Raw genomic sequence first — 24,866 nt, 5'->3', positions numbered from 1 at the left:
TAGTACCTACTGACAGAAGCATGCATGTTCCTGCTATTTCCATTATCTGTGATGTGACCTTTTTTAAGGAACTGGAGTTCTTGGATTTCCAACAGGCATGGACGCAGGCATCAAGTACAGTCTCAATTTTAAGGTGTGGGCATCTTAATTTTAATCTCAACAAATCCAGTCATTTAATTAATAAATTATTGGATCTTATGTTTTCTGTATGCACAGGAAACTACTACTGGGCAGGAGCTGTAGCACCTACCATAATATCCATTATGTAAATCCTTGGTTTATCTTCTGTACCTTAACATTTTCATTGAGTTATTTAGACATATAGGAGTATTTATTGAAAGGGGAATTTCCAAGCTGCAAGTTTACATTTTAAGTGAACTTTTGTTACTGTTGCTCTGGAAGTGCTTGTATTGCTCCATCTGGGAGCACAGATTACACCATGTGACTTATCCACAGCTAACTAGAACAGCTCCAATAGCAAATGACGAACAAACATTCAGATACTATAATGATAATGGCTACAATGCCAGAGAAATGCAAGTAGTGCAAAATTCCTTGCCCTAGCCTTAACCACAGCCAGGTCTGCCCAAAAACCAAAATAACTGATTTGGTATGTTCCATGTAGCTATCCGTCCTTCTTAAAAATATTACCACTCACCTTCACCATAATGGAAACAATCTTTTTTTTTTTTTTTTTTTTTTAACAGATTATGTTCTATCAGTTATATTCTAGGCCTGTATTTCAAACTTGTTCAATAATATCAGCCAGATCTTAAATCTCAGTTTATAATAATTTTAGGTACTTTACTATATTTTTATCAGCCACATTTGCTTCTCTTTTTGTCAAGGCAGAATCATTCTAGCCTTTTTAGACTTTTCTTTTCCCAGGACACTCCATCACATAACCTTTCTGTTGTCTAAAATATGCATTCCATGGCTTTACTGAACCCCTTTTCAAACTGGGATGCCCAAGCTGAACTGCTCTGTCTGTGTGAGTTTCTATAGCTTAGCACTTTAAAAATATCCATGTGTTTTATACTGCATTTTTGCACAGTGAATTAAGAAATTTGAACCTGTTATCTTTACCAAGTCATTTTCTGCCTACTATGTTAAATCCTATTTGACTCCTGTTTAGTTCTCACTTTATCTCTGCTAAAGTGCATCACTGTGTGTTCAGTACATTAAGCTCTGTGTTCTACTCCCAGCTAACGCCTAGTTCCAGACCACTTCACGCAGCCAGTAAGTAGTTGAAAGTTATGTTCCAGGACCCGGAAAATAAATCTTAAAGCAAATTGGCTTTAAAATGAAATGGCCATAAATTTAGTAAAAATAAATATTGCTCCATCCTTTGCTAAGGTTTTGAATGGAGGAGTGAAATAAATGCTAGAGCTATGTGGATAACTTATTTTCTGCTCAATTGAAAAATGAAAAAAACTTTGAATTGCAGAAGAATTCAGCAAACTAAGCAGCTCATAGTAATTTTATTTTTGGTTGACAAAGATGTTTTACTTCTTTTGGGTGTTTTATTGTAACACTATTTTAATTCCTTTAGCTTTGTGGACAATTTTCAACACAATGACTATGTTCATCTGAAATGAATCAATGAAACACACTATCACAACTCTTCTGAAATAAAAAAATCAGCCTAAACTATTTGCTGAATTTAACTGACATATAGTTCTGTCCTTCATAAAAGACTACTTGTCAGAACCACAAAACTGATATAGAGTGTTACAGTTCCATGATACATAGTGAATTGTATTTGGTTTTCTTCTCTCTAGCTCGCTCGCTCTCTGCTAGAGTGTACTCCAAAAATTAGGTAATCCTGATGGGCAATTAGGAAAAGATAATTCTTTCCCATCGATTGAAGATCATTAAAAAGTCATAACCCTTCAGGAATTACACAGTTTTAAATTCACATCTGTGTCTGTAGACCTAAGCACTGACAGTCTGATGGTACTTGTTTTAGTAAACCCTTGTACTAAGATACATAACACTTGTCATTGCTAATATTAGGCTTTCTCCTCTGCCGTTTGTCACTTCTTGGTTTCTGAAGGGTTCACACTTTATCTCTTCTCCCTTCCTTACACAACCCCTCCCTGTCTTGTATGTTCCTTCCTCTTTTGAAACCACAAAAACTCAGTTGCACTAGGCCAGGGGCTTGTGAAGCTCTAAGTCGGTTATACAGACTCTATCAAAACTGGGACTGTGTAAATGTAGTTACATTTGTGTGTGTTAAATATGTTAAAGAGCTTTTTCTCTTGAAACACAATCAGCTGCAAAATCACTAAGGTGAGTTTAGCCTTCAAGATTCCTTCCTTCTATGATGGGGTCTAGATATCTAGACACAAAACTTTGAAATACATCCTCTCTATTAGAAGTAACAGGAGTATATCTTATTTAGCAAAGAGGCTGAATTAGCTAAATAAAGCATTGAACCAAAGGTGCTTTTATAACTTTCTCAATAATTAATGAACCTTGTCATATGCTCACCACTTAGATAAGAATGTGTGCATCTGACAACTCAATTTGATGCATCAATAGAATCCAGTGGAATAGAAAAGCCAGCAGAAAGACAACTCTGAAACTAAAGGCTGAGAAAGTGAAAGTGAGGGAACAGAGATACGTGTAATTTGTAAAACACTCCTATGGCTTAGAGATTCCTCATTCTTCTAACCAAGGGTCACAGGCTATCTGCAACCACTAGCAAAATGAAGGGAGTTCATTTAGTTCCTTTAGTGAAGGGTGATGAGGGCATCCTTGTCTTTGCTGTTCTCCTCAGCTTCCCCTCATAAAAGTGCTAGTAGCCATGACAGGAAGGTAAAGAAACCATATTCTTGTTGGTATCTGGAGCACTGAAAATTAGCAAAACAGCTCTAAATAGTATCTTTATATGTATACTGCTGAGATTCTGTGAAAATATTTAATGCATCATACCTGATTCTCTCCTTTCTTTTCTTTGTAAGTTATTTCTAACAGTAAGACACAGGTGATGCCTTTGAATATGCTAATCATCTGTCAAACAGCAAGGTTGTATGTCAACATTGTTTACCTATGTGAAAAATACCTATTATGTGAACTATTCAGCACATCCACCACAGCACTCCTTATGATGGGGTTTCACAGCAAGGCAACTTCTGCTCCATGCCAGTCTTCCCTTGCCTGAAACTCCAAACTCTTTCTTTCACATATGATGAGGTTATATTCTTGCCTCTCCAAGCAGCTAATGATTTTATAGTCTATATTCATCTTCATTTGCTTCGTGCCTGACTTTGTAGAGAATGCTCTGATTTTAAAAATAGTTATTAATGTATTGCTTTCTTTAGTCAGAGCTGTGTTGCGTTTGAGGTTGTAGATAAGGTTAGTTGCAAACTGGAGAGGAAACAGACGGTGGTAAAGTATGGTGTCAGACAAATGTCACCATTCCAGTCATCTCTTTTCTCACTAGTCTTAAATGTGGCATAGTTAAAAGGAAGAGGAGAGTAACACAGAAGAGTGAATGAAATAGGAAAGGGCTTGTGGGTGAAATTCTGTGGCCTTACAGTAAAGTCAGCCCCTGTGGTTGCAAAGTGTGCCCCTGGCTACTTCTAGAACTATAAATCATAGCAGTCTCAATGAAAACTCTCATGGAGCAAATACTGCAAGTTTAAACTAGGAACTCAGTATCACTTGTATCATTGATACTGCATCTTTAGTATGCATTGATCAGCTGCTGTAAATGCCACTTGGCTTCATAGCTCTTACTGGAGAGATGAAGGGAAGGCAGAATCCTCTCTAGGTTAGGTCAGTGAACAAAACCACCTTCCATCTCTTCCATTTCCTGACCCGACATAGTGCTGTATGTCATACGCTTGAAGACCATGATGCCTCATCTAAGCTGGGCATTGGGTGTGGTATTTTGCTCTTCACTTTTTGTGATGTTTTCAGCAAAGTGTTTCTGTGGGAGTTACTGACCATTAATAAATGCAGTAAGAGCAATTCTTTTTGGATGTAAATTTGCTAATTAATACCTTGGGTATTCAGGTTAGCCAGTCGGGTAATACAGAGATGCATAAGTATGTTTTCTCCTCACGGAAGTATAAGGAGCATGAAAGATGCTCCCCACGTCTCAGAGAGCAGATAAAGTTTTCTTTTGATGGCTAGAAAAAATGATGAACTTTGTGGTAGCTACTGTGTTACTGCTGTATCTTCTAGATGGCCTTGTCAAAATCTGCATACATAGTATTTCTCTCGACTCTTTTCTGTCATATTTCCTGTAGTCTTCCTCTGTGACTGCACTGACAGCATGTACACTCTAAATGCACTATCAGTACAGCAATACCTCTTAGCCTGTAAAATTGTGAGTAATCAAAACTTCATCTACCTCTTACAAAGGTAGGAATCCATCAGTCAGAAGAATGGTAATGTTACATGATTATATGAGTTGGTGTTTACAATGCATTCAATTTCAAAGATAAGGTATAAATCTCCTTACAGGTCTGTATGGATTTATCATTGTTATCTAATGCTGCTCTTTTGTTGATTCTGTCTTAACTCTAAAGCTTAACATTCACCATTTTACTCTCTTTCCCAAGAGTTCTGACACACAACCAAAATGGAGACCTCCCATATAAGAAAATGGGAACATCAGAGCCATTAGGATACTTGTGAGGTCAGAAACTTATCCTACCTAGTAGGGACAACTTCCATGTCTAGGTGAGTGTGCAGACTAGAATGGACCCTCTCTGCCCCACTGGAATAACTTTCTATCAATCCTGCTTCCATTAAGTGCAATGCCTTTGTTTACACGGACTTTTGCCACATCCTATTATAATATCAGAACTTTTTCCCTCTGCTGATGGAATCTATGAGTAAAAAATGCTCTTTTACTGAGTACCAATGACAGGCCTAACTCTTGAAAAACAAAAGTCAACAGCCTCAGCATCAAAGAGCTTATGTTCTAAAATAATGCAAATGAAATGTTTGGTTTTCTGTCAAAGTTAAGCACCTGCAATTGGTGTATGTAATTTCTGTTCAGTAAGCCTAAACCTCTTATTTGGTCGTATCTCTGAGGCATTAAATCCTAGACTAGTGCTCAGTAAAACAACTGAAATGCCACTAGCTTAAAAGAGCAGCAACTTCCACTTGATTTTGTCTCTCCTGTGGCTTGTTCCAGGAATGGAGATCAATAGCTGACCCTTTGACTTTGTACTTAAATGCAAGACAATTAAATAGTGTTATACTGAAATGATGAAGTGATGAATTCTGGGGAGAGGAAGATGTGTCTTAGCTATGTGTCATTTCCAAACCACACTGAAGTATCAGACTGTTTGCAAAGAGGGGGACTCTGCGGCTTAGCACAGTAGCCCTTTAGTTACTGTATTCCTCTAATTTGTTCTACTCAGATCTACGAATGTAAGAAAGGAGGATGGTTATTAAAACCTCAATTGTGAATAGAAAAGAAATGAAAGAAACACCGTAAACAGAGCCTCTAAACACATCTGGGTATTACTGAATGACAAAACTAAAAGATGGAGGATTTTTTTGCCTTTTCCATTGGTCAATTACACTTTTTAATAAATATACTTCAAAAGAATACTGGGGTTGCAAAACCAAAAAAATGTAAGTGCTAATCAGCAAATCTGACCTATTGCATCACCCCAGCAAAGGAATTTCAGCCTAGAATTCTTGCCTTGAGCCAAAACCTTGTTTAAGGGGCTGTCTTCATTCCTTACCTACAGAGATTGTGTCTTCAGCATAGGTCAGAGAAGTCTGGCTTCTTAAAACATAACAGAGACTAACATCAATGAAGGTATGTGGGATTTTGTTGTTCTTTTTCTGTCAAGTTGATGAGAGGATTCAAACCTTTTAAAGTGACAAGGGACTAGAGAGGGGCTCTCCAAATGTATGTAATAATAAACAGTGTTTTTATCAGATGAGTCCAGTTAAAACTTGGAAAGTAATGATATGGACCGTGATGGATATATATGCTAGACTGAGATCTTGTTTAGTCATTTGCAGTCTTGTGTTACTTCTGTTCTAGCATGCTTATTTGTTGTCTGCTACAAGCTGATGATTTTGGCTGCCACCACTCACCCTCTGTTAGAGCAAATAAGGTGATTAATGAAAATGTTATGCAGGCAGCAACTGAAGCCAGGAGAGAAAACTCTCCAGACTTGATTCTCTCTCCTCCAGGAGGGAAAAAATTCCTACCCGTAGCTGACACAACTGAACCAAATGCGTCTACAGGGAATGTTTAGTTAAGGTACCAACAGAAACACAAGGTTTCCATTACAAACTGTTGTCTGGATCTTTCCTATGCTACCTCAGAATTGCTCACTCTGTTACCCAGCCCACTCTGCAAACTCAGAACAGCTCCAGATCAGACATCTGACTGTTAGCAGCTCCATGGGAGTTCTAAAGAGTATTACACTCCTTAGCATCCTGTCTTTCTCCATCCCACTCTTACAGTGGAAAAAAAAGATTACATGCTCACTATAGGACACTTCCCCCTCTTCTTCCAATCTCTGCTACCTCTTCTTGAAACCTAGGATTAACATCACAACAATGCCGACAGGCTAACTGTCAAACCATTCATTCTCAATGGTGTGATCTTTACACAGAGAAATTATACACGTAGAAAAATTAACCAGTAGATACTCATGGGTCAAATAGCAGGAACCAAAAATGCAACGTAGTGACTTCTAAACGTCATAACCGCTTCTTTGGAGATCCTCTTGCAAATGTATCTCCACAGATAACTGTGCTCCTCTTTTGATCAGTCTGATGACCTATCTTTCCTCAGCCTTCAGTGTGGGACACAGGTTATTCCTTATACTTCTAACAACCCAAGGTTGTTCTCTCTCTACCTGTTATCTAGTCCTGGCTGGAAAAGTTTTAATTTATCTGAGTTCTGATCACTGTGATAGGTAGGTACTTAAAAATTAGATCAAACCTAAAAACTTAAACCTGAAGACACTTGTATTGCAAGAATGTTTGAAATCAAACTGAAACATCACAAACCATCCCTGTCTGTATGATGTACACAGAAATGACCTCTGTAGTGGTTTAGACTGCTTTCAATGAAAGTCTACCTCACAAATAATTTTTGTGGTAGCTTTCATAAAAAATTTGCATGGTAGTGTTCCTTATCTCTGGTATGGCAATTAAAATGTTTTAAGTGGGAGAGCAATTAAATAGGTAATGACAAATTACATTCATCTGGTGTGAATTGTGGGTGAATTCATGCTGAAATTATGAAACTTTGGCTACATGAGCTTTACCCAGCACTTGTGCGAATAACTGCACAGAAAGAATCATATGACCCCATGAATCAGTCTTTTCTCTGTTGACGTATCAGTGATTTTTTTTATTATTCTATTCTACTAAAAACAGAAAAGTGCTTGTAGAAGCAAAGCTTATCAAATTAATGAAATGTTGTTCTGCTATGCAAAATAACAGACTAAAGGATTATTCATCTAAACTGAAACCCGTACTTTATTTATCTGAATTCTGGAAGATGTTGAATGTCATCTGCCTCCAACTGAAGTCCACATACTTTGGCATGAATAGACATTGTGGTTAAGTTATGACATTTTACGTACATAGCATCTCCCAGGATTTGGGGACAGGATGAGATTTAATTTTGCTAGAAGCCAAGCAAACAGAAGTTAGTAAAGTTGCCTTTGGCTGTAACTGTGAAATGTCTCTCTGTGACTTTTGAACTGTTTAATCAACAACCTCACAGTAACACAGCATGCATTGAAACATGGGACTTCAGCATTTATAAGTACAGCTAAAGCTGTAAAGCTGAGTGAAAAATCTGATACTGAGAGTTTATTACAACTCTATGGTGGAGAGAGGGAATCGGAATTTCCTTTTATTTTTATTCTCATTCTGGATGGACTGTTGTGCCAGAGAGCAAGGTGGTGCTGAAGTTTATGAGCAGCATCAGCCAATGACCATATGGAGCATCCAGCTTCGGGGAACAGGCAGCTCTGGAAAGTAGTTTTATGGGCTGATAATCAAACAGTAAGTCTGCTGCTTGATACCAGGCAGCTACCATTCAAGGCATGCATAAACCCATTGCATATACTGCAGAAAATCTTCTGCCCAGATTGTAATGCCACGCTTCCTGTTTAAATCAGGATCAGGTTCTTGTTTTCAATAAAGGAATCAGATTCTATGGTAACAGTTGTACACATATTCTAATGTGCTCACTTTTAAAGCAGGTCAACTTTTTAGAAAAGACAATATTTGCAGTTCAACATTCAACTCTTGCAAGTATCATTTACATGTTCTATTCTGACAATATCTTCCCTATTTTTTTATTTTGCATCTCCCCATCTAGAAGTCTCCTTCAAGGAGCTGTATGAAAAGAAAAAAAAGAGCACCAGTTACCTGCTTCTTTCTAGTTTCAGCTTGTTCTTCAGTCTTTTGTGTGTGTTAATTCTTTGAAAGTACACACACATCTAGGCCTCATTCTCAAATATAAGTAGAAAATAAATAAGAGAAGGTTTTCAGCAATTATCACTGATCATGTTGTCTTTTAATTTTGGCTTTCTTAATGTTTTAATCATTGGAGTGAACCTGTAGGGATGTACACCCAGTTCTCTGAAAAATCAGGCTCCTATCCAATGTCTCAAGCTGTTCCTGAAAGCATGCGTTTCCACCTTGGCCATATTCTATATAGAATAGAAATAAATTGTTATTAATGAGATGTTGCAATGAGATTACCTTAGCATTCCTCCTTAGATAGTCTTGCCAAGCAACTATTCCCTACGCCTGCAAGACTTCAGGCATCAACAAGTCATATGGTGGGGGGTACATCATGTAACAGAAGAGAAGCTGCTTTGTTAGACTGCAATAGAGGAGCATCACTGCTAGAGCACTGTTTCTCTGTGCATTAACACCCACAGTATAACACACCCTAGGTGCAGCTCAGCTCCCACCATCTCTCCATGTTTTATGATCATTTTGCAGAACAGCTGATTGCAGGGTCACTGGGGAGACTAGCCTCACTAGCTGTATGTGACATGTGTGGTCATGGCGTAGGAGAGAGGCCATGGTGAGTGCTGGAAATGAATGAATGAATGAATGAATGATGTGGTTTGTGGAGGAGTACAAGTCAGGATCCAATTATCTGAGCATGACTCTGGATGTGAAACATAACTGAAAAGCTAAGATTAAGTAGAATGCGGACATATTTCAAAGACAGCTTTGTCAAGGGCATCTTGGTATGTATAACTTTGGAAGCACCTCTCTACTTTTGAAGCGACTTTCTCATCATGTACTCACATAACAGAAATCAACTGGATTCCTTTTTTCAAAAGGAAATACTACTCTCAATACTCTCCTTGTTCAAAGTAGTATTGAAAGGAATGTTTTTACCATTTTGAAATTTACCAAACTATACATATTTACAAGTATGAACTCTTTATCAACTATAACTCTGTTTTCCTTTGCATGCCACACCCATGTCTTCATTGCTTGCCTTTACAGAACAGTCTAGCATTAAAACCAGTTATGTCTCGCTACAGAATGTGGTTTCTACATATGAATCATACTAGAAGGGCTGCCTAGCAGACACCATTTTCTCTGTAAGTGCTTTAAAAGCCTCTTGACATGTAAACCATTTCGCTATGCAAGTGATCCCTTAGTAGAGATTCTGAATTCTACAGGTCATACATATAATGTAAAAATGCAGTTGCTGTAAAGGTAGACAAGTAGTATTAGACATATCCCTATTATTTACCAAAACATAAATTACTAGTGCCTCAGGCACATTTATTCATGCTCTGCTATACTCCTTTGTTTAAGAAGTGAGCAGGTCTACTCTGTAATAGGCCTGCTCTTGTGTGAGGATAAGAAACCTGCTGGCCTTTCCGACTTTTTGAGATGGTGCACCTGTTCCTTGTGTATGCAGGAAATTAGTTGACCACACTTTGCATGCCCAAAGCAGAGGGGCTAATGAAACACTCTACAAAATACAGGATTTTACTGTGACCAAAGATTTTTCAGGAGAAGCTTCCTGTGATGGAAAAATTCTGTGAAATGTAATAGGAAATGCACATTACTTTAAACTACTACTGTGAAATTCTAAGATATCTCCACCATGTAAGTCTGTAGGCTAGCTCCAAAACCCTATGCAGAGGACATACATAACTTTTACTTTTAAAAAGATCATAGAAGTTCCCAGCTGTTCTTATTTCCATTTGAACTCTCAATCAATCTAGTCCTAAATCTGGGAACTACAAAATTACTTGAACCTGACTTCCTGCCCATATTCCTAGCTCCTGCTGAGCACAACTCCAGCAGCCATGAGGAGTCTTGGGCTGGGATTCAGGGATTGCAGTATGCAGAGCTGCAAGATAGATAAACTTGAGTAGTCAGGAGGTTCCGTTACAACAGACTGACTGTAAATAAAAGCAAAGAAAACAGGAATTGCAACTTCATGAGTTGTGTTGTATCCTGACTTAGCTTTGGGGGATCAAGGTGATGTGACTATTGTTGCCAAACACGACAGTTTATTATTCCTACAAAAGATGTGATGCACAAAGTACTTTGACCTTGAATTTCAGCCAATTCTTTGAAACTTGTTTCTACTTTCTTTTGAAAAGAAAAGTTTTTACAGCTCAAGTTCAGGTTTGTTACTCTTTGTGAATAATGGTCAAACAAGAGAAAATCTTAGTCTTAGGAAAAATTATACATCGTTACAGTGTATAATAGCACAAATAGGTATGTCTTTACCATTTTTTGCAGAAGATCCATAACCTCAACACTGTAAAGCTGTACATACAATGCTGTCTGCATGCTCATAGATGCATATTTGTAAATCACTTTTTCAGTGTAACCCCTTTGTTATGTTACTCAAGGCTGTAAATGCTGTTAAGAGAATAAATTCACCAGTCTGAGTGAGGTAGCTAGGGCCTGTTCTCATGCCTTAATATATGGGAGAAGGAACTGGACGCAAGGAATGTCCACACAGAAAGTAACACAAAAGCTGGAAGGATTAAAGTTGATGATTATTCACTGACTACTGCTGTAACAGTGGAGTTCTGTACAGACGGTAAGGAGCTGCAACTGTGTTTTATAATCAGGAGAGTCAAACACAAGCTTGACTTAGGGGCTTAGGAACGTTTATATACTTTTAAAAAATTAGATATTAAAAAACCCAAAGGTGGTCTGATTTCCAAGTGAAAAACAGTTGTGCAGTGGAAGTTACTGTTGTTCTTGCTGTGTTTGTCCTTGAAACTGCAATGAATGTAGTCAAATGAAAAGTGTGCTAGTTACAATCACTTCTTCATAAAAGGAATACCACAGAACTTGCAGAGCACCCATGAGAATGTTACAGCCTCTTTACAACTACTTAGTTGAGAAAACAGTTAGGTGGTAACTTGGATTTCTTTGCAAATGAGAATGGAGCTTAGTTCCTCCAAAGCATTCAAAGAAGAAAGACTATCAAGTGTCATCAATCGCATCAGTTCCTTGCCTTTGTGCAAGAAATTAATCTAAGCATCTAAGAAAGCAATTTTCATGCTAGTACCAGAAAAACGTAGCTTATACCAAATGAGTTTGAGTCTCTTGCAAACAACAGTGGTCACATCCTGTTTATGGTGTATAACACAGAAATGTAAAGTGTAACTTGGTATGTCCAAGGGTACACTATACACAAGACCTGAGTTGGGTAATGGAAAGAAGCATTAAACAAACGTATGCACAAACGTTCAGCACAGGTGTCATATGCTCTTCCAAAATAATTAGTCTGTAGCTCACCCACAAGTGCAAATCTTAGCAGCACAGAGTATTGCTGATATATCCTCAAAAGGTATAGCTGCTTTTCCAAGAATTCATTACGAAAGCAAAGCACCAGCCAGATAGCATTCTCTCAGACCTTTTTTGTAACCCATTAGATTCTTAATGACAAAAAATTATATAGTGATGTAGTCTATTGCATACAAAAATTGCATTATGTTCCTGTAAACGGTCTAATAAGAACACCAGTCAAGATAAAGACAAAAGAAGAGAAGGATTCTTCCACTGAGAAGTTCGGTGTTAGACTGAGAGGGGGGAAGGTACTCAAATCCTTACTATTATCCTATCAAGTATAGTGAAAGAGCTGAACTATGACTTTTCTTTTTTATGTTATAGAGCCCCAAAACTTCAAGAAATTAACAGCAGCCTATTAAACAATCTCATTTTTTAAATGATGGGGAAGAGAAAAGGAAGTATCAAGTCAAAATGTAGGTTTAAAATACTGTATTACAGAGATGATTTTGACCTTCTCAAAAGAAGGTCAGTGATACTGTTTTCTCCAGAGGCCACGCTGCTCAAAAAAAATCACATGCAGAGAAATCAGGTGAGTTCTACATGGCTTTTCACCAGTAAGCAATGTTAGCAAAAAAGTCTCTAAAAATGAATAGCCCTTCGCCATCGAGGATCTTGTGGTATGAGTCAGGTGAGAAGAGATGTTTGCTGATTCCACACTGCTTACCAGAAACATTGGTCGATTCCATATACTGAAGCTAGGGTAAGAAAGAGAATGACAAAATGTTCCGTTCTTTTTTGTTTTGTTAAAAAAAAACAACACCCCTTTGGGGACTGCCTGAAACTTTGCTTAGAAAAATGCTGGTGCTGAAAATCTGTACTTAGACAAGCAGTGTTTAAAAGCTGTTTCTCATTATGGCTTCGTCTCTGCGTTATATAATGAGAGCCTCATAAATTATCACCTTAGACAGTATAAAGTATCTGACAATCATGTTCCTAAACTCATTTCATCTGTACACTTCCCAGCTGTAGAAGTCTGGGACAAAGTCCATGGTAAAGCATTTGTGCCAGCTGTTGTACAATATTTGCGTACTTTGGTGAGCACAGCAAAGGTGACATTGTAACCTGCCCGACCACCTCATCCTCTGAAACCTAGCAATGAGATCGGTTAGTTAGTATCTGTTAGCTATTGCTCCCCGGAAGTTAGACTTCCACATTTAAACTCCACGCTCCAACTGATGCTGGCTTAAATCATGCCTGATTTGGTCAATGAGATGGTGCCATTAATGATATTGCCCCACAGACTGAAAGGAGATGCCAACACCACAAAACTTCACTCAAGCTGGAAGGAAAACATAGGAAAATGGTGAGAGAGTCTTTCAGAATGGATAATTACCCCGATCTTGTGTGATATCTGAACTCACTTGCAGATGAGATGTTAAGAAAGCTGTGGAACATAACCATAGCAGAATGAATTGTGAGTAGCATTGTGTTCCCATAACATTCAGCTATGCTCCCACTAGTATATCTGTGCTTCTACAGGTCTTTTGTAAGCCATCATATCAGGATTACACCCGAGTTGCAATACATGTGCACAGTTTCCTTTTACTGTAACAGTTTTAAACAGATTTTTATGGTGTAAATATCGCAATTCTCTTCAGTTGTTCTCTGGATTTAAAAGTTTGCAGATTATGTGGGATCCGTACCATAGATGAAGCTGACTGGAAAGTAATGGGTCTGAATAACACAGATGGATGCCGAACCTCGCAAATACCTTCAGTAGCATCTGTTAAAACTTACTGTTATGAATTGAGACATTTCTCCTCTTAAAGTTACTATTTCAGGCTCTCTGCAAACTCTGGCAGCTATCATACCTGTCTGTCATTTGAAAATTTACCTTTTCAACAGTATCAGCTATTCTGCAGACCGGGTAAGAGCTGGAGATAGTGGGGAGAGAGAGGGAGAATCCTCTCTCCAGGCAGCATGTCCCACTATTTGAGCAATGCTGAGTTAATCTACCTAGCCACAGCAGCCGTATTCCCCCTTCAAAGCCTCATCAGCACATGAAAGAGGGACAGAATCAGAGTTAGGGGTCACCGTAAGTGATCTTTAACTATGTACAAAAACATTTTTATGTATATTCTCAAAGCAGGTGTTAGGGAGCGGAAGCGGTTTCTTTCCAAATGAAACACAGAATTATGTGCTTTAAAACAAAATAGTTTCCTTATTAGGGACAGTGACAGATTTTTTTTTATTACAAGGGGTAGGTGATTGGCTAGAGATAGTCTTACCTCTCGTATCATATAGCTTGAAGTAAAACTGATTCTATTAAATCCATACCATAGCATCTATTAAACCCATGGTATAGAATTACTTTGTCCCATAACCAAATTCTACATCTTTTCAGCAGTTTGTTGAAAAAATGAGCTTTTTAATCCATTTCTTATAGGCGTATTTCTGCTAATACTACTACATAGGGGCATCTATACATTCACAAGCATTTGCTTTCCTGGTTGCTCATATATTTCTGTTTAAGCTAGAATTTGGTGCACGTTACCAATCTAGGAAAGGCTATTTCTCACTATTTAGTGAGAAGAATTCAGTTGTTTCCAAGAATGATGAAAGTTGGGGGAAATGTAAGGTGAAAAAACTGTACATATCTGCACAAAGGGGAAAAAAAAGTATCAGTGAGAATCCTGGCAGAGATGTAGTCCTGTGGGGTATCTAAGAAATTCAGTTTTGTTTTGGCCAGTTAAAAAACATACTTTGCAAATACACCTTGGATTTATGGATTTATTATACAATAAGACTAGCTATCTGCCAATATTATATTGGCACTGCTTGTATGGACATATATACACCAAATGGAAATTTCCATTGACTTAGAGGGGCTTTCAGTGCTCTAATAAGAGTTTCACATGCATGCATAAGAAAGCTACATACAATTCATATTGGTCTTGGAAAATATATCAATCGCCAGAACAATCAAAAATTGACAAGGCAATCATGTATTAATGCTAGTCTGCAGTCCTTCTGCTGGCATTTAAAAGAAATTGCAAATTTAAATTCAGTAAGTGCCTACAATATATAACAAGAATTAGTTCATGGTTCAGTGAGATTTTAGTAGCATCACTACTCATATTTTTTATAGCAGGATCCAAAAATACCTGATTAAGAACACAGGAAAGCCCCATATGCACTGTGACATTTTGAAAGAATCTGTAAAGCCCCAGTCTAGTATGTAAATTTGTACCAATGTAATCTGATTTATTTACCCCCAAATTGCAAAACAAGTATTTCTCTGATCTATTAACAAACAGCTTACCATTTCAATAAAATTTTGCAGGAAACATCTGAAGATGGACTAGGCTGTCATGTTCTAAACTGGTTCCATTCTAAGTTCCTCTACTGGAAATACTGACAGCTGTTACAAAAATACGAAAAGTATAAAAATACAAAAAATACAAAAAGCCCAATACATCCTTTTTGGCTGCTGTACCTCGGCTGGTCTTATTCTGGAATTAAGTGGTTAGCATTTCTGCTTCTCTCCTTGACCAGTATTAAAAGCTACCGTTGAAGGCAGTAAAGGCTACATAATCAGCATACCCATCCTGCTTGTGTATTTGCTGTTCAGGGATGCTCTAGCTGGCTGCAGGACCAAAGCAGACAGAGAGCTGCAAAACGTGTAGCAGCAACACACACTCTCATGTGAATTTTTCAGGGGCCTCTATTAAAAAAAACTCTTATAACTGAATAGTAGAGAGCAGTCTGGTAGAAATATAGTGTGCAATAAATCTAAGATCACTTATTGATCCATTGACTGCAGTGTCAACAGATACCCAGTCACAAATATTTTGCCTATAACTCCTGAGAGCACTACAAAGTGCTGTAACCGATTACAGAAATCTTCTCCTTGCACTAGAGGTCATTTCAGGACATGCTCACTTTAATACCATTTGACTTGTGCCAAGTTCCTGGTTAGTAAATGCTTTTTATGTTAGGGCTGCAAAAAAAAGCTCCTGAGGTCGTTTTTCTACCAGTAACTACAACAGTGGCACTCTGAACTTTTAAAAACTTTTCTTTTATATTAAGTGGATGCCCTGTAAGATCTGCTGAATCTGCAAGACCTGAAAAATACAGGATATGTGTGTCTGACTTCAGTGCCTGCACTTAAACAAGCCACATTGTCTAGCTATTGTTAAACTGAACACAGCAAGATAATGATCTCACTGCCCATGCGAATCTACCTAATAAAAGCCAAGTGGATAACAAAGGAAAAAAGTATACCTATAGAAATTCTACAGAAAGGACCCTTCAAAGGTTGTCCTGCGTTTGAACAGTAGAGTATTTTTCTGGCTTCCAAACAGCTGATCCAAGATTGAAAGGAGGCAGAGGGGGAGTTGGAACATGCTTAACTTATAAAACAGAACTAGAAACCACATGTCCGATATAAACAAGTTCCAGGTTTCTGCTCTTGGACATGCCATAACCATGTTCAGCCAGACAATAACACAATGCAACAGTTGTATTTTAAACGGCTAAAGGTGCCTTCTTTTCAGATGAAATCCAATTGTGAGTTTGTTTCTTAAAGAACTCCCAATTTAGCCAAAATTTGTTTATGCACAATTCATGTCACATACAAATATTTTCCAGTGTCCTGCAGAGAAATGTGTGCTACTGCAGAAAAATCTTCTACAGATCATTCAGAATACTTTTTCCGTACGAGTGTGATTAATTTCTAATACAAACACAGCTATCAGTTGCGATCATCCATTCATTAAAAAGATTGTTTGCTGGTTTACTTCAGACTACCTGTAAGGCTTGGGTCTTGCTACTGAGAAGGAAAGTGCTTCTAACTGGTGTCTAGGATGAGGAAAACAACTGGAAAGTAATTTATCCTCACCACTTGCAATATTAATAGGTCTCATTACCCTGGACCCAAGTACCACCTTCATGCTAAAAGGAAGATGGTTTGTAGAAAGGGAGTTCTGAAGTTTCTGATTTTCCACACAAAGTTTTCACCCTGTAGAAAAGACAGTCCCTGTACACTGTGTTCTGAAAATGATGTTGACTGAAACAGCTGTGCTGTAGTTGGGATGGTTTTTGTTAATTACCCTCTGCTTGAGTACAGCAAGATCACAGGTTGCACAGGTTGGCAACTCACTGCCTGGGCTAGACTGGTCTCAGTAACTGTCCTGGTCTCAGGAAAATATGATTTCCAAAGAATTGTGGAAATCACAAATTGATTCATTTATTGATTCTTTTTCTTTCTGTACTTTTTTTCCTGGTTTATTGAGTATTTCAGTGCAACACAACACAACCATGTGTGTCCCTTCAGATACAAAGCAATACTCATTTGTCTTTTAAACAGATTGTCATCTTCCTCTTCCCTCCCCAGCAAAAGCAAACAGAGGAAAAGTGGAGAAAAATTATGGAGAGAGACTATGTAGCTATGCTGATTGTATCTGTTCCAAAGACAATGATGAAGAAGGAAAAAGAAGACAGAGTATTTTTCATAGTAGACCCTCTCTCCATCACAGTTATGACAATGATAAGTACAGCTTTGCTTTAAAGGCTTTTTAGCTACATTACCTAAACTCTGTTATCAGAAGCTTTATTTCTGCATGATTAATATCTCTGTAAAGACAGGGGAGAAAAAGGATTGAAAGGAAGCCTTTCACAGAAAAACCTGTAAAACAATCAGTTAGTCCTCTCCAGTAGCTAATACTACTCAAGTGTGTGGTAAATATAGTTGACAGCCAATTGGATTCTCCATGCAACCAATTTAACCCGAACTCTTTTGCAGCTGAATTACCTGAATCCTATCATTCAGTCCTGAACCAGTGAGGTAAAAGGAATGAGTAGGAATAGTTCTACCTTTCTTCCCAACTTGAGTGAGCTCCTTTTGAAAAAAAATGTAAGTTTTACAACTTCTTTATTCTTTTAAGAAATTTATGCTGTGCGCTTATTTCAAAGAATTTAACATTAAGAGACTTATAGCATATATACTGCTTATTTGCAGATGACAAATATGTTCAATGAACATAGACTGTTTGATCCAGGCTTAGGATGAGTACTTTTAACTAATAACCTTATTCTTTGGAATTGCTTGTTAAGGTGAAGACTTAAGCAGGGCTGTAAATTAAATTGTTTTATATTTTCAATGGACTCATTTTTTTAAGGTGTTTAAAAGTTTCTCAGAGGAAGTAAGAAGGAGTTGCAGAGCTCTTTTAGAGCAAACAAAACCAATGCTTCACTGTTTTGTATTTTTTTTTAAATACAGGCTTATTAAAAGACACTTCACACCATCAGTTTTCAGAAAAATGCAGGAGCAGGCTGAACTATTTAACACTGAGAAAGAAGGCTTATGGCTCAGGCTGTAAAGACAACTGTTTTATGAAGCTCACATTTGAAGCTTTCCTGAAGCTGCCATTTGAGCTGGTCTTGGAGAAAAGCCTTAGAGAAAAGACTTTGATTCACTCAGCAAAGAGAGGAGGTGGAAGGCAGTAGAAGAGCATTATGGGACACAACAGCCTAGAGGCACCCTGGAGCTTTTTGATAATCTGGGTGTAATCTAATGATAGTGAGTGAGGCATACAGAGCCAGTTAGCTGTTTCTAACTTTTAACACAAGAAGTCAAAGACAGGAGGCCCAGCTACTAAAACTGAAATTGCTGAGAAAAATGCGGAGGGACGAATTCACTTAGTCTGTACTACTGCCTGTGGGAAATCAGCATTGGGGAAAGGCCTTTTCAATTGCCTCTGGCATCTTCTTCAGAGGGAGCGCAGCTTCCCATTCAGTCCTGGCATCCAGGGCAGCCCAACTGGAAGCTTAGAGGATGGATTGAGCCAGAGGATGGATTGGTACTCACTCGTTTCATCCTGCTCTACACAAGAGCAATCTGCAGGCCTATTTTCCTCTGCTCTCCTGAGTGGCACAGGAGGCATTAGATTAAGTTTCTCCCCTTGTAATCTTCTCCTGCAAAGGCTTGGGTCTTCACAAACACTGCCCACTTGCCACATACACGCATGTATACCCCTTCTAGCATCACCATGTGCCTACAGGCAAGCTAAAGAAAACCTGAGCCAAATCTAGTCCATATTTTCTAGCTAACCAGCTAAGTTTTTCTGGTAATTGCCAGGTGCTAAAATGGAAGATAAAGTTTATTCAACTGATATGTGAACTTGCTTCTCCTTACATTGGTTAATCAGTTTCTTCACATGCACACAGGTAGCATCTTGATTCAGAACATCAAAGAAGTTGCACTGTACCAATGCATTTTGATTTAATGTAGTCAGAGCAAATCAGACATACTAATGGTTTTCACATTCAGTGAAAACCAGCCTCCTGTTTAAAACATATTATCCAGACTTTACATAAAGGCCTCCTTACCAACCTGTTTAACACAGGCCCAACACTGCTCTGTTTTGTCCAGCCTAACTGTTATGCCGTTGCCACACTTGTCATAGTGAGGTCTGATAACTTTATTTCTCAGATTGCTTTCAAATACCAAGCATGTTATGAATTTCTTCATCTTCACATACCCCGATGTGCAAAAAATCAAAGATACAAAGTCATTAGCAAAATTTTGCTTAGGGAAACAAGAAATAATAATTGAGGGGAAAAGAGGGTACATAAGTTAAAAGCCAACCTTTTTTCAGATGGGTTCGTTAGTGCTGTCCTCAAAAATGTGATTATAGTGATTAATGTAAAGAAATGGAGATTTCTTTACAAGTGAATGGAAATGAGTCAGTCTTTTCTACCTATTTCAATTCAGGTAATATTTCATGAATGTTAGACTAAAAAGAACAGGAGATACTAAACAACATATCCACCATAACTGTAAAGTTAAGCAGGCTGAATACATAGCTGCCCAAACTCACTCTGCCACATAGAGACTAACTTGACCGCTTTCTCTGAGTCCTAACCTGACACGTATAAGGAAGGACAATACAATTAGGATGAGCTTTTCTTCTTCCTGTGCCCTGACAGAAGTCAGCTAGTTTAGCAATAGTACAGAGGAGCCACTGTTAAGACACTTGGCCCCCAAGTTTGTTTCACTGAAAGACATTGTCACTGAAGACATTCACTGAAAGACTCTAGACTGAGACTGGTGCCCACATGTCCTTAGCTTATGCTAATTTGTGCAAACAGATTTAGCTCTGATGATTGAAAAGCTGTGCTTGTGCTATGATGTACTGCTTAGTGAGTAGAACTACTAAGTTTAGAAGGATATTTCAGTGGAATTAAATGAAGGTTTATTTTGTGTTTGGCATGGTAATGAAGATGGCTAAAAACTTGAGAGGTCACAGTGATTTGGGGGTGAGGGGCTGCAATACATAAGGATCCTTGTGATGCCTGCCCAAAATCCAGTCAGTTTTTCTCTGCATATAAATATGTAGTACAATGCAGTAAGCTTGGGTGCTCTATAACCTCTCAGAACATAGCAGTCCTGGACAAGGCTTTATGAGGTTGTAGCCTGTAGATGGCTATTGAGCTCTGCACTGTCTCTCTTTTCACAACGGTGTATTGAAAGAGACAAACTGGTTTCCAGTGACTCGAGAGATCTTTCAACTCCTCCTAGTGACCCTGTGTTGAAAACCTGCTTAGAGGAAAGAGAATTTTGTCATGTAAATGGTTTATCTTATTTTCTGAAAGTCTTCTGTGTTTAGGAATTTTCTCAGGAGTGGAGAGGATGTTTAACACTCATATGCCAGTGAAATTTTTGTATCAATGGGATTAATATAGGTTGGGACAAAAAGGATGCTGCACCTGTGGACCACAACACAGCTTCTGAGGTCCACGGGAACCTCGGTGGAAAAGAATTTGGACTTGACATCTACCCACTGACACTAAATATAACCCTCTGGTAAACATTAAAACTTCAAGGGCTTTGTGGCTGATGATCATGTTGAACTCCAGGACATCCAGTGAGAGAGTAGGGTGGAGAACATAAACATGAAAAGAAACCTAGGGGGAGGGAAAGGGTTTGAAAACTGGTAAAGAGAATGACAAAGATTTCGGTGACTAATGTTTTCTGCCTGGTTCAAGGGTTTGTTGATTTAATAAAGATGAGGCATTCATAAGGCTGAGATAGCTTAACTGCTAGTGTACCAAACACAAGAAACTATGGATTACTCTAGCACATTATGTTCCATTAAAAAACTTCATTCTAAAACACTGTACTCAGAGCAAGGGCCTAAGGACAAAAGGCAGATGCTGCTTCCTTTGCTGTTCCATCGAGTTTCTTCTGCTCTAAATAGGATAATTAGCATCATCGTCACTATGGTTTCTGCTGTGGAAATTTAAGCACTGAAATCTGGCTCTAACTATCAGAAGGATTTCACATGGGGCACCAACAGCTGGAAAATAGTATCAGCTTTCAGTCCCTATGAATGTGGGCTGCATTTGACCCAATAGTACCTGCAAGGCTCTGTATCTCTTTGCCACACCATGAGCTCAACTAGAAAGATCTAGTCTATCTTTCCTCCCAGCATGAAGAGCAAAGCCTTTAGTTTCTGCACACAGTAGCAGACAACGATAAGCACATTTCTAAAGCAGGTCATAAACTGCACTGTCCAAATCTCTAGCACGATCATCAGTATCTTCTAGCCTACAGTATTGTTCATAGCCTTCAGTTCACCTCTAAATACCGGTTTATCTAGTCACACAACTCCTGCTATGGAGTGGAACTTATTCCGTAAGTTTTTGATTGTTTCTTAGTAAACAGATTTGAGAGTTACTGGGGTGGCTGTTTAAAGCACCTTGCATGTGTACTTGGAGTACTTTCACCACTGCTTGGTAAGGTGGATAGCCACCACCCTATCCATTTGATAGATGGGCAGACGTTACTTAACTAGTTCAGGACCACTGGAAAGCAGAGGAGACCTAAATCCCTTATTCTAAATAGGTAAAACTCATTATGTGTTTTGTAAAAACAAACACTTGCCAGTCCTGGAAATCCTAGCTTGTTCCGTTAGCTTAGCTCCTAGTGTCATACAAAATTTTTTCAAGCTTGTCAGTTTCTTTTAAAGAAAGAAAAAAAATCAAACACCTTAGAAAACATTCTGCAAGAGTAGTAAGAGGCATTAAATCCCGTTTAAAATGCAATCCAGAGACAGACCTGTTGCCAGTGAGGAGGGAAACTTGGCAGCTTTGTTTAAAGCTTCCCACACAGACACTGGAGACGCAAGAAAACAAAGAAGCTGTAGTCCCTGAGGGTCCTGCCACTCCCAGGGCAAAACGAGTCCCTTCCCTGCTTTTCCTCTAGCTCTCAGACACGCATATGCTCTCTTCTCTCAGTGCCATTAGCAATCACCAATTAAGCCCTACAGACCTGGAAAAAATACAGGAAATAAAGAGTTAAAAGGGAAAAGGCAAAAAAAACAGAACTTGGAAGTAAGCCAGCGTCCCCGAATGACTCGGCTCAGCCGGCAGCTGGGAGTGACGCTCCCCACCGGCCCTGCTCTCCGTCTCCTCTCCCCGCAGGGCCGGCATGCCCAGCCCTCCTCCCTTCATCAGGGACAGGAGTTACCCTCCTTGGTCTCTAGTTGGTTTGGCAGCCCAGAAACATTGCTAAATTTATCTTTCACTTTTTAACATTTGCCATTGTCCTGAAATAAGAAAGCAAAAGAAATGAAAATAAGTGGAGACAATTCCCTGCAAGCCAAGTGGAAGCACCTTTTCTGTGTAACTCCCAAGGAGGCAAAAAGCAGTTACACAGTGCAAAGCAGGGCAGGCTGCTTGGGCTGCCAGGAATGTGCTGTTCCTTTGGCTGTGCAGCACAGGCAATTGTCCATCCATATGCTCGAACTTGATGGGGCTTTCCTCTCTTCCACAGAGAGCAAAACATACCCTCAATTTAGAGGGGCTTGCTCTTTATCTCGGGAAGGCAGCAGGAAAAGCTGAAGGCATACTGAAGAGGTATGGCAGGTGTGGGTGAGTGCCATCTCTGACCTAAAACTGTTCAAGAGTCATTAAGTCACGATTAGTTCTTTTTCTTAATGCTCCTTATAAGTGAACTAGCCATAGATCTTAGTAAACTAAATTGCTGTCTGAAATTACTCAGTAGAACAGCTTGCACAAGCTTGCTGTAGTTGGTGTGGTGCCTCGCCATCTGCACTATGATCAATGCCTTCAGCAGAGATCGGTCTCCTCAATTTTTGGTGCTCCGTGTCTGACTGGAAGCCATCCTGTTCCCCAGCACCAGGCAGAGGTATGAGGTCTGGCAAGTCATGTGGCCTCTTTCAAGATGGCTCTCCTAACACTGAGTGCTAACTTTCACAGCGCTTGCAAGACTTCTACTTTTTCTGTGTGTGCCTCATAAATTACAATAACAACAAAAAAAAAAAGATCTGGTAAGTCTTCATCAAGAAGTAAACACTGAACACTGATCAAAACAAGTTAGTGCTTGCATTCTTTTTGTTTTGAAATCTGTTTTACCCAGCTGCCAAAAGCTTGAGACTGCCCATGTCCTCCCCTCTCTCTCGACACTTACGATAAATGTCTCTGTGTGACTCATGTTCAGCCTCTCAACTGCCTTCCTGCCTACTCTAGCTTTCACACAAGTGTCTGCTAAAGAAAGAAACAGACACACAGTCATTCAAGTGCCTCTAGAATATTTAATTTTAAAATATCAGGAATATTGATGCTTGAATAGGAAGTGATATGCTGGTATAAAGGTAGTGACAGGAGCATGGGGTAGGAAAAAGTAGAATGGGGAGGGTAAAAAGCATTGAAAAGGGAAATAGAAGATACACCAAACAAGGTGGCTAGCAGCTAAAAATTACAGCTTGGTACAATCCATGACCCACATGCCATTCCCTGTGACATTAAGTAATAAAAAAGGGCAACATTAGCTTTGAATCTATGCCCAGTAAGGGTTTATTCCCAGAGGGGGTTTTTTTGTTGTTGTTGTTGTTTTGTTTTCCCGAGCTTGAGTTCTGAGAGGTGAAACCATAATGGTGGCCAAATACCAGTTTGTTTGGTTTTGAGTTTTTTTTTTTTTAACATTCATTTTAATTACCAAGCTGTAACAAATAAATCTGTGGCTGGATTGTAACTAACCTGTGTGGGTCCTGAGATGAGCTTTAAGATGGGAAGATTTGCCATAAACTTTTTCACACCCCACATAGTGGCATTTGTGCTTTTTCTGGGGTGATCCAGGGTCAGTCCAGCTTCTTGTGCGTTTGTTCTTTTGTCTGGGGCTTGGCTCAGTTACTGCAGCCAGGCTAGTAGGTGTGGCTGCTCTTCCTCCTCCACGCTTACCAGCCGAAGACACACTTTCTTCCCCAAACTCCTTGGGAGCAACAGAAATGTGTATTTGTTCTGTGATATCAAAGGTCTCTGTTTTTTCCATCCTTAGAGCAGGTGAGTTTGGGACATGCTGGTTCAGATCTGCTAAAATGCTAGCTACCACAAGTAATGATGATCCATTGTCTTTCCCGGTTTCTCTGACTTCCCGCTTATCTTCTCCATTTGACGAAGGAGATATTGCTGCATCAGGCTGGGGTTCAGGCTCCCCTTTGGGACTATGAATAACAGCACGACTGGACATAGAAACAAGGCACTCCGCTGCAAAATGATCCACATATGCTGCTGTTGCCATTTTTCCTAAGTTTAAAAAGAAATCCAAACAGAAGAGGGAAAAAAACCGCAATACTGCACTTTCACTTTTTAAAAAGATTACGCGAGCAGACTTTTCCCTTTCTTATTTCTTAGGATCTCTTTGTAGAAGTAAAGGCTGATTTAGCAGCCATCAAAATCACTTTGTTCGTGACGATCACACCCAGCTTGTCCCTAGATCAAAAGAGCGTTGGAAGTCCAATGGAAGAGAAAAAGAAGAGCAGATAGATCCTGGCACTGGCAGCCTGTTGCTCGGAGTATGAGTTAACGCTGTTTTTTCGAGAACGCAATAAAATAAAGATGCGGTTTCCCCAGCCCTTCCATTGCGTTGTGACAGTAGAATAAGCTTTCCCCGTTATCGCTCCTCGGAGTCGCCCGGACCCCTGCGGGGGCGTGGCCTGGGAAAACATCTGGCCCTGACGTCACCACGAAGCCACATCCTGCGCCGATCAGGTTGGCGGCGCGCGGGGCTGGCTGCGCGGCGGCGCGCGAGCAGG

The 24,866-nt window shown here is 39.2% G+C and overlaps 1 protein-coding gene across 1 annotated transcript in view; it reads right to left on the bottom strand.

Annotated features, from left to right (window-relative positions):
- Nucleotides 1-24,352, bottom strand: part of KLF13 (Kruppel-like factor 13) — a 29,906-nt gene extending 5,554 nt beyond the window's left edge. Inside the window, exon 1 of the mRNA XM_010282416.1 lies at nt 23,812-24,352. Coding sequence (XP_010280718.1) covers nt 23,812-24,352 — 541 coding nt within the window. The remainder of the gene's footprint in view (nt 1-23,811) is intronic.
- Between the last annotated feature and the right edge of the window lie 514 nt (nt 24,353-24,866).

This window comes from Phaethon lepturus, unplaced genomic scaffold (genome assembly GCF_000687285.1).
Source record: "Phaethon lepturus isolate BGI_N335 unplaced genomic scaffold, ASM68728v1 scaffold20462, whole genome shotgun sequence".
NCBI lineage: Eukaryota > Metazoa > Chordata > Aves > Phaethontiformes > Phaethontidae > Phaethon > Phaethon lepturus.
The sequence above is the reverse complement of the archived record's forward strand: the minus strand, read 5'-3'. Positions and strand labels throughout refer to the sequence as shown.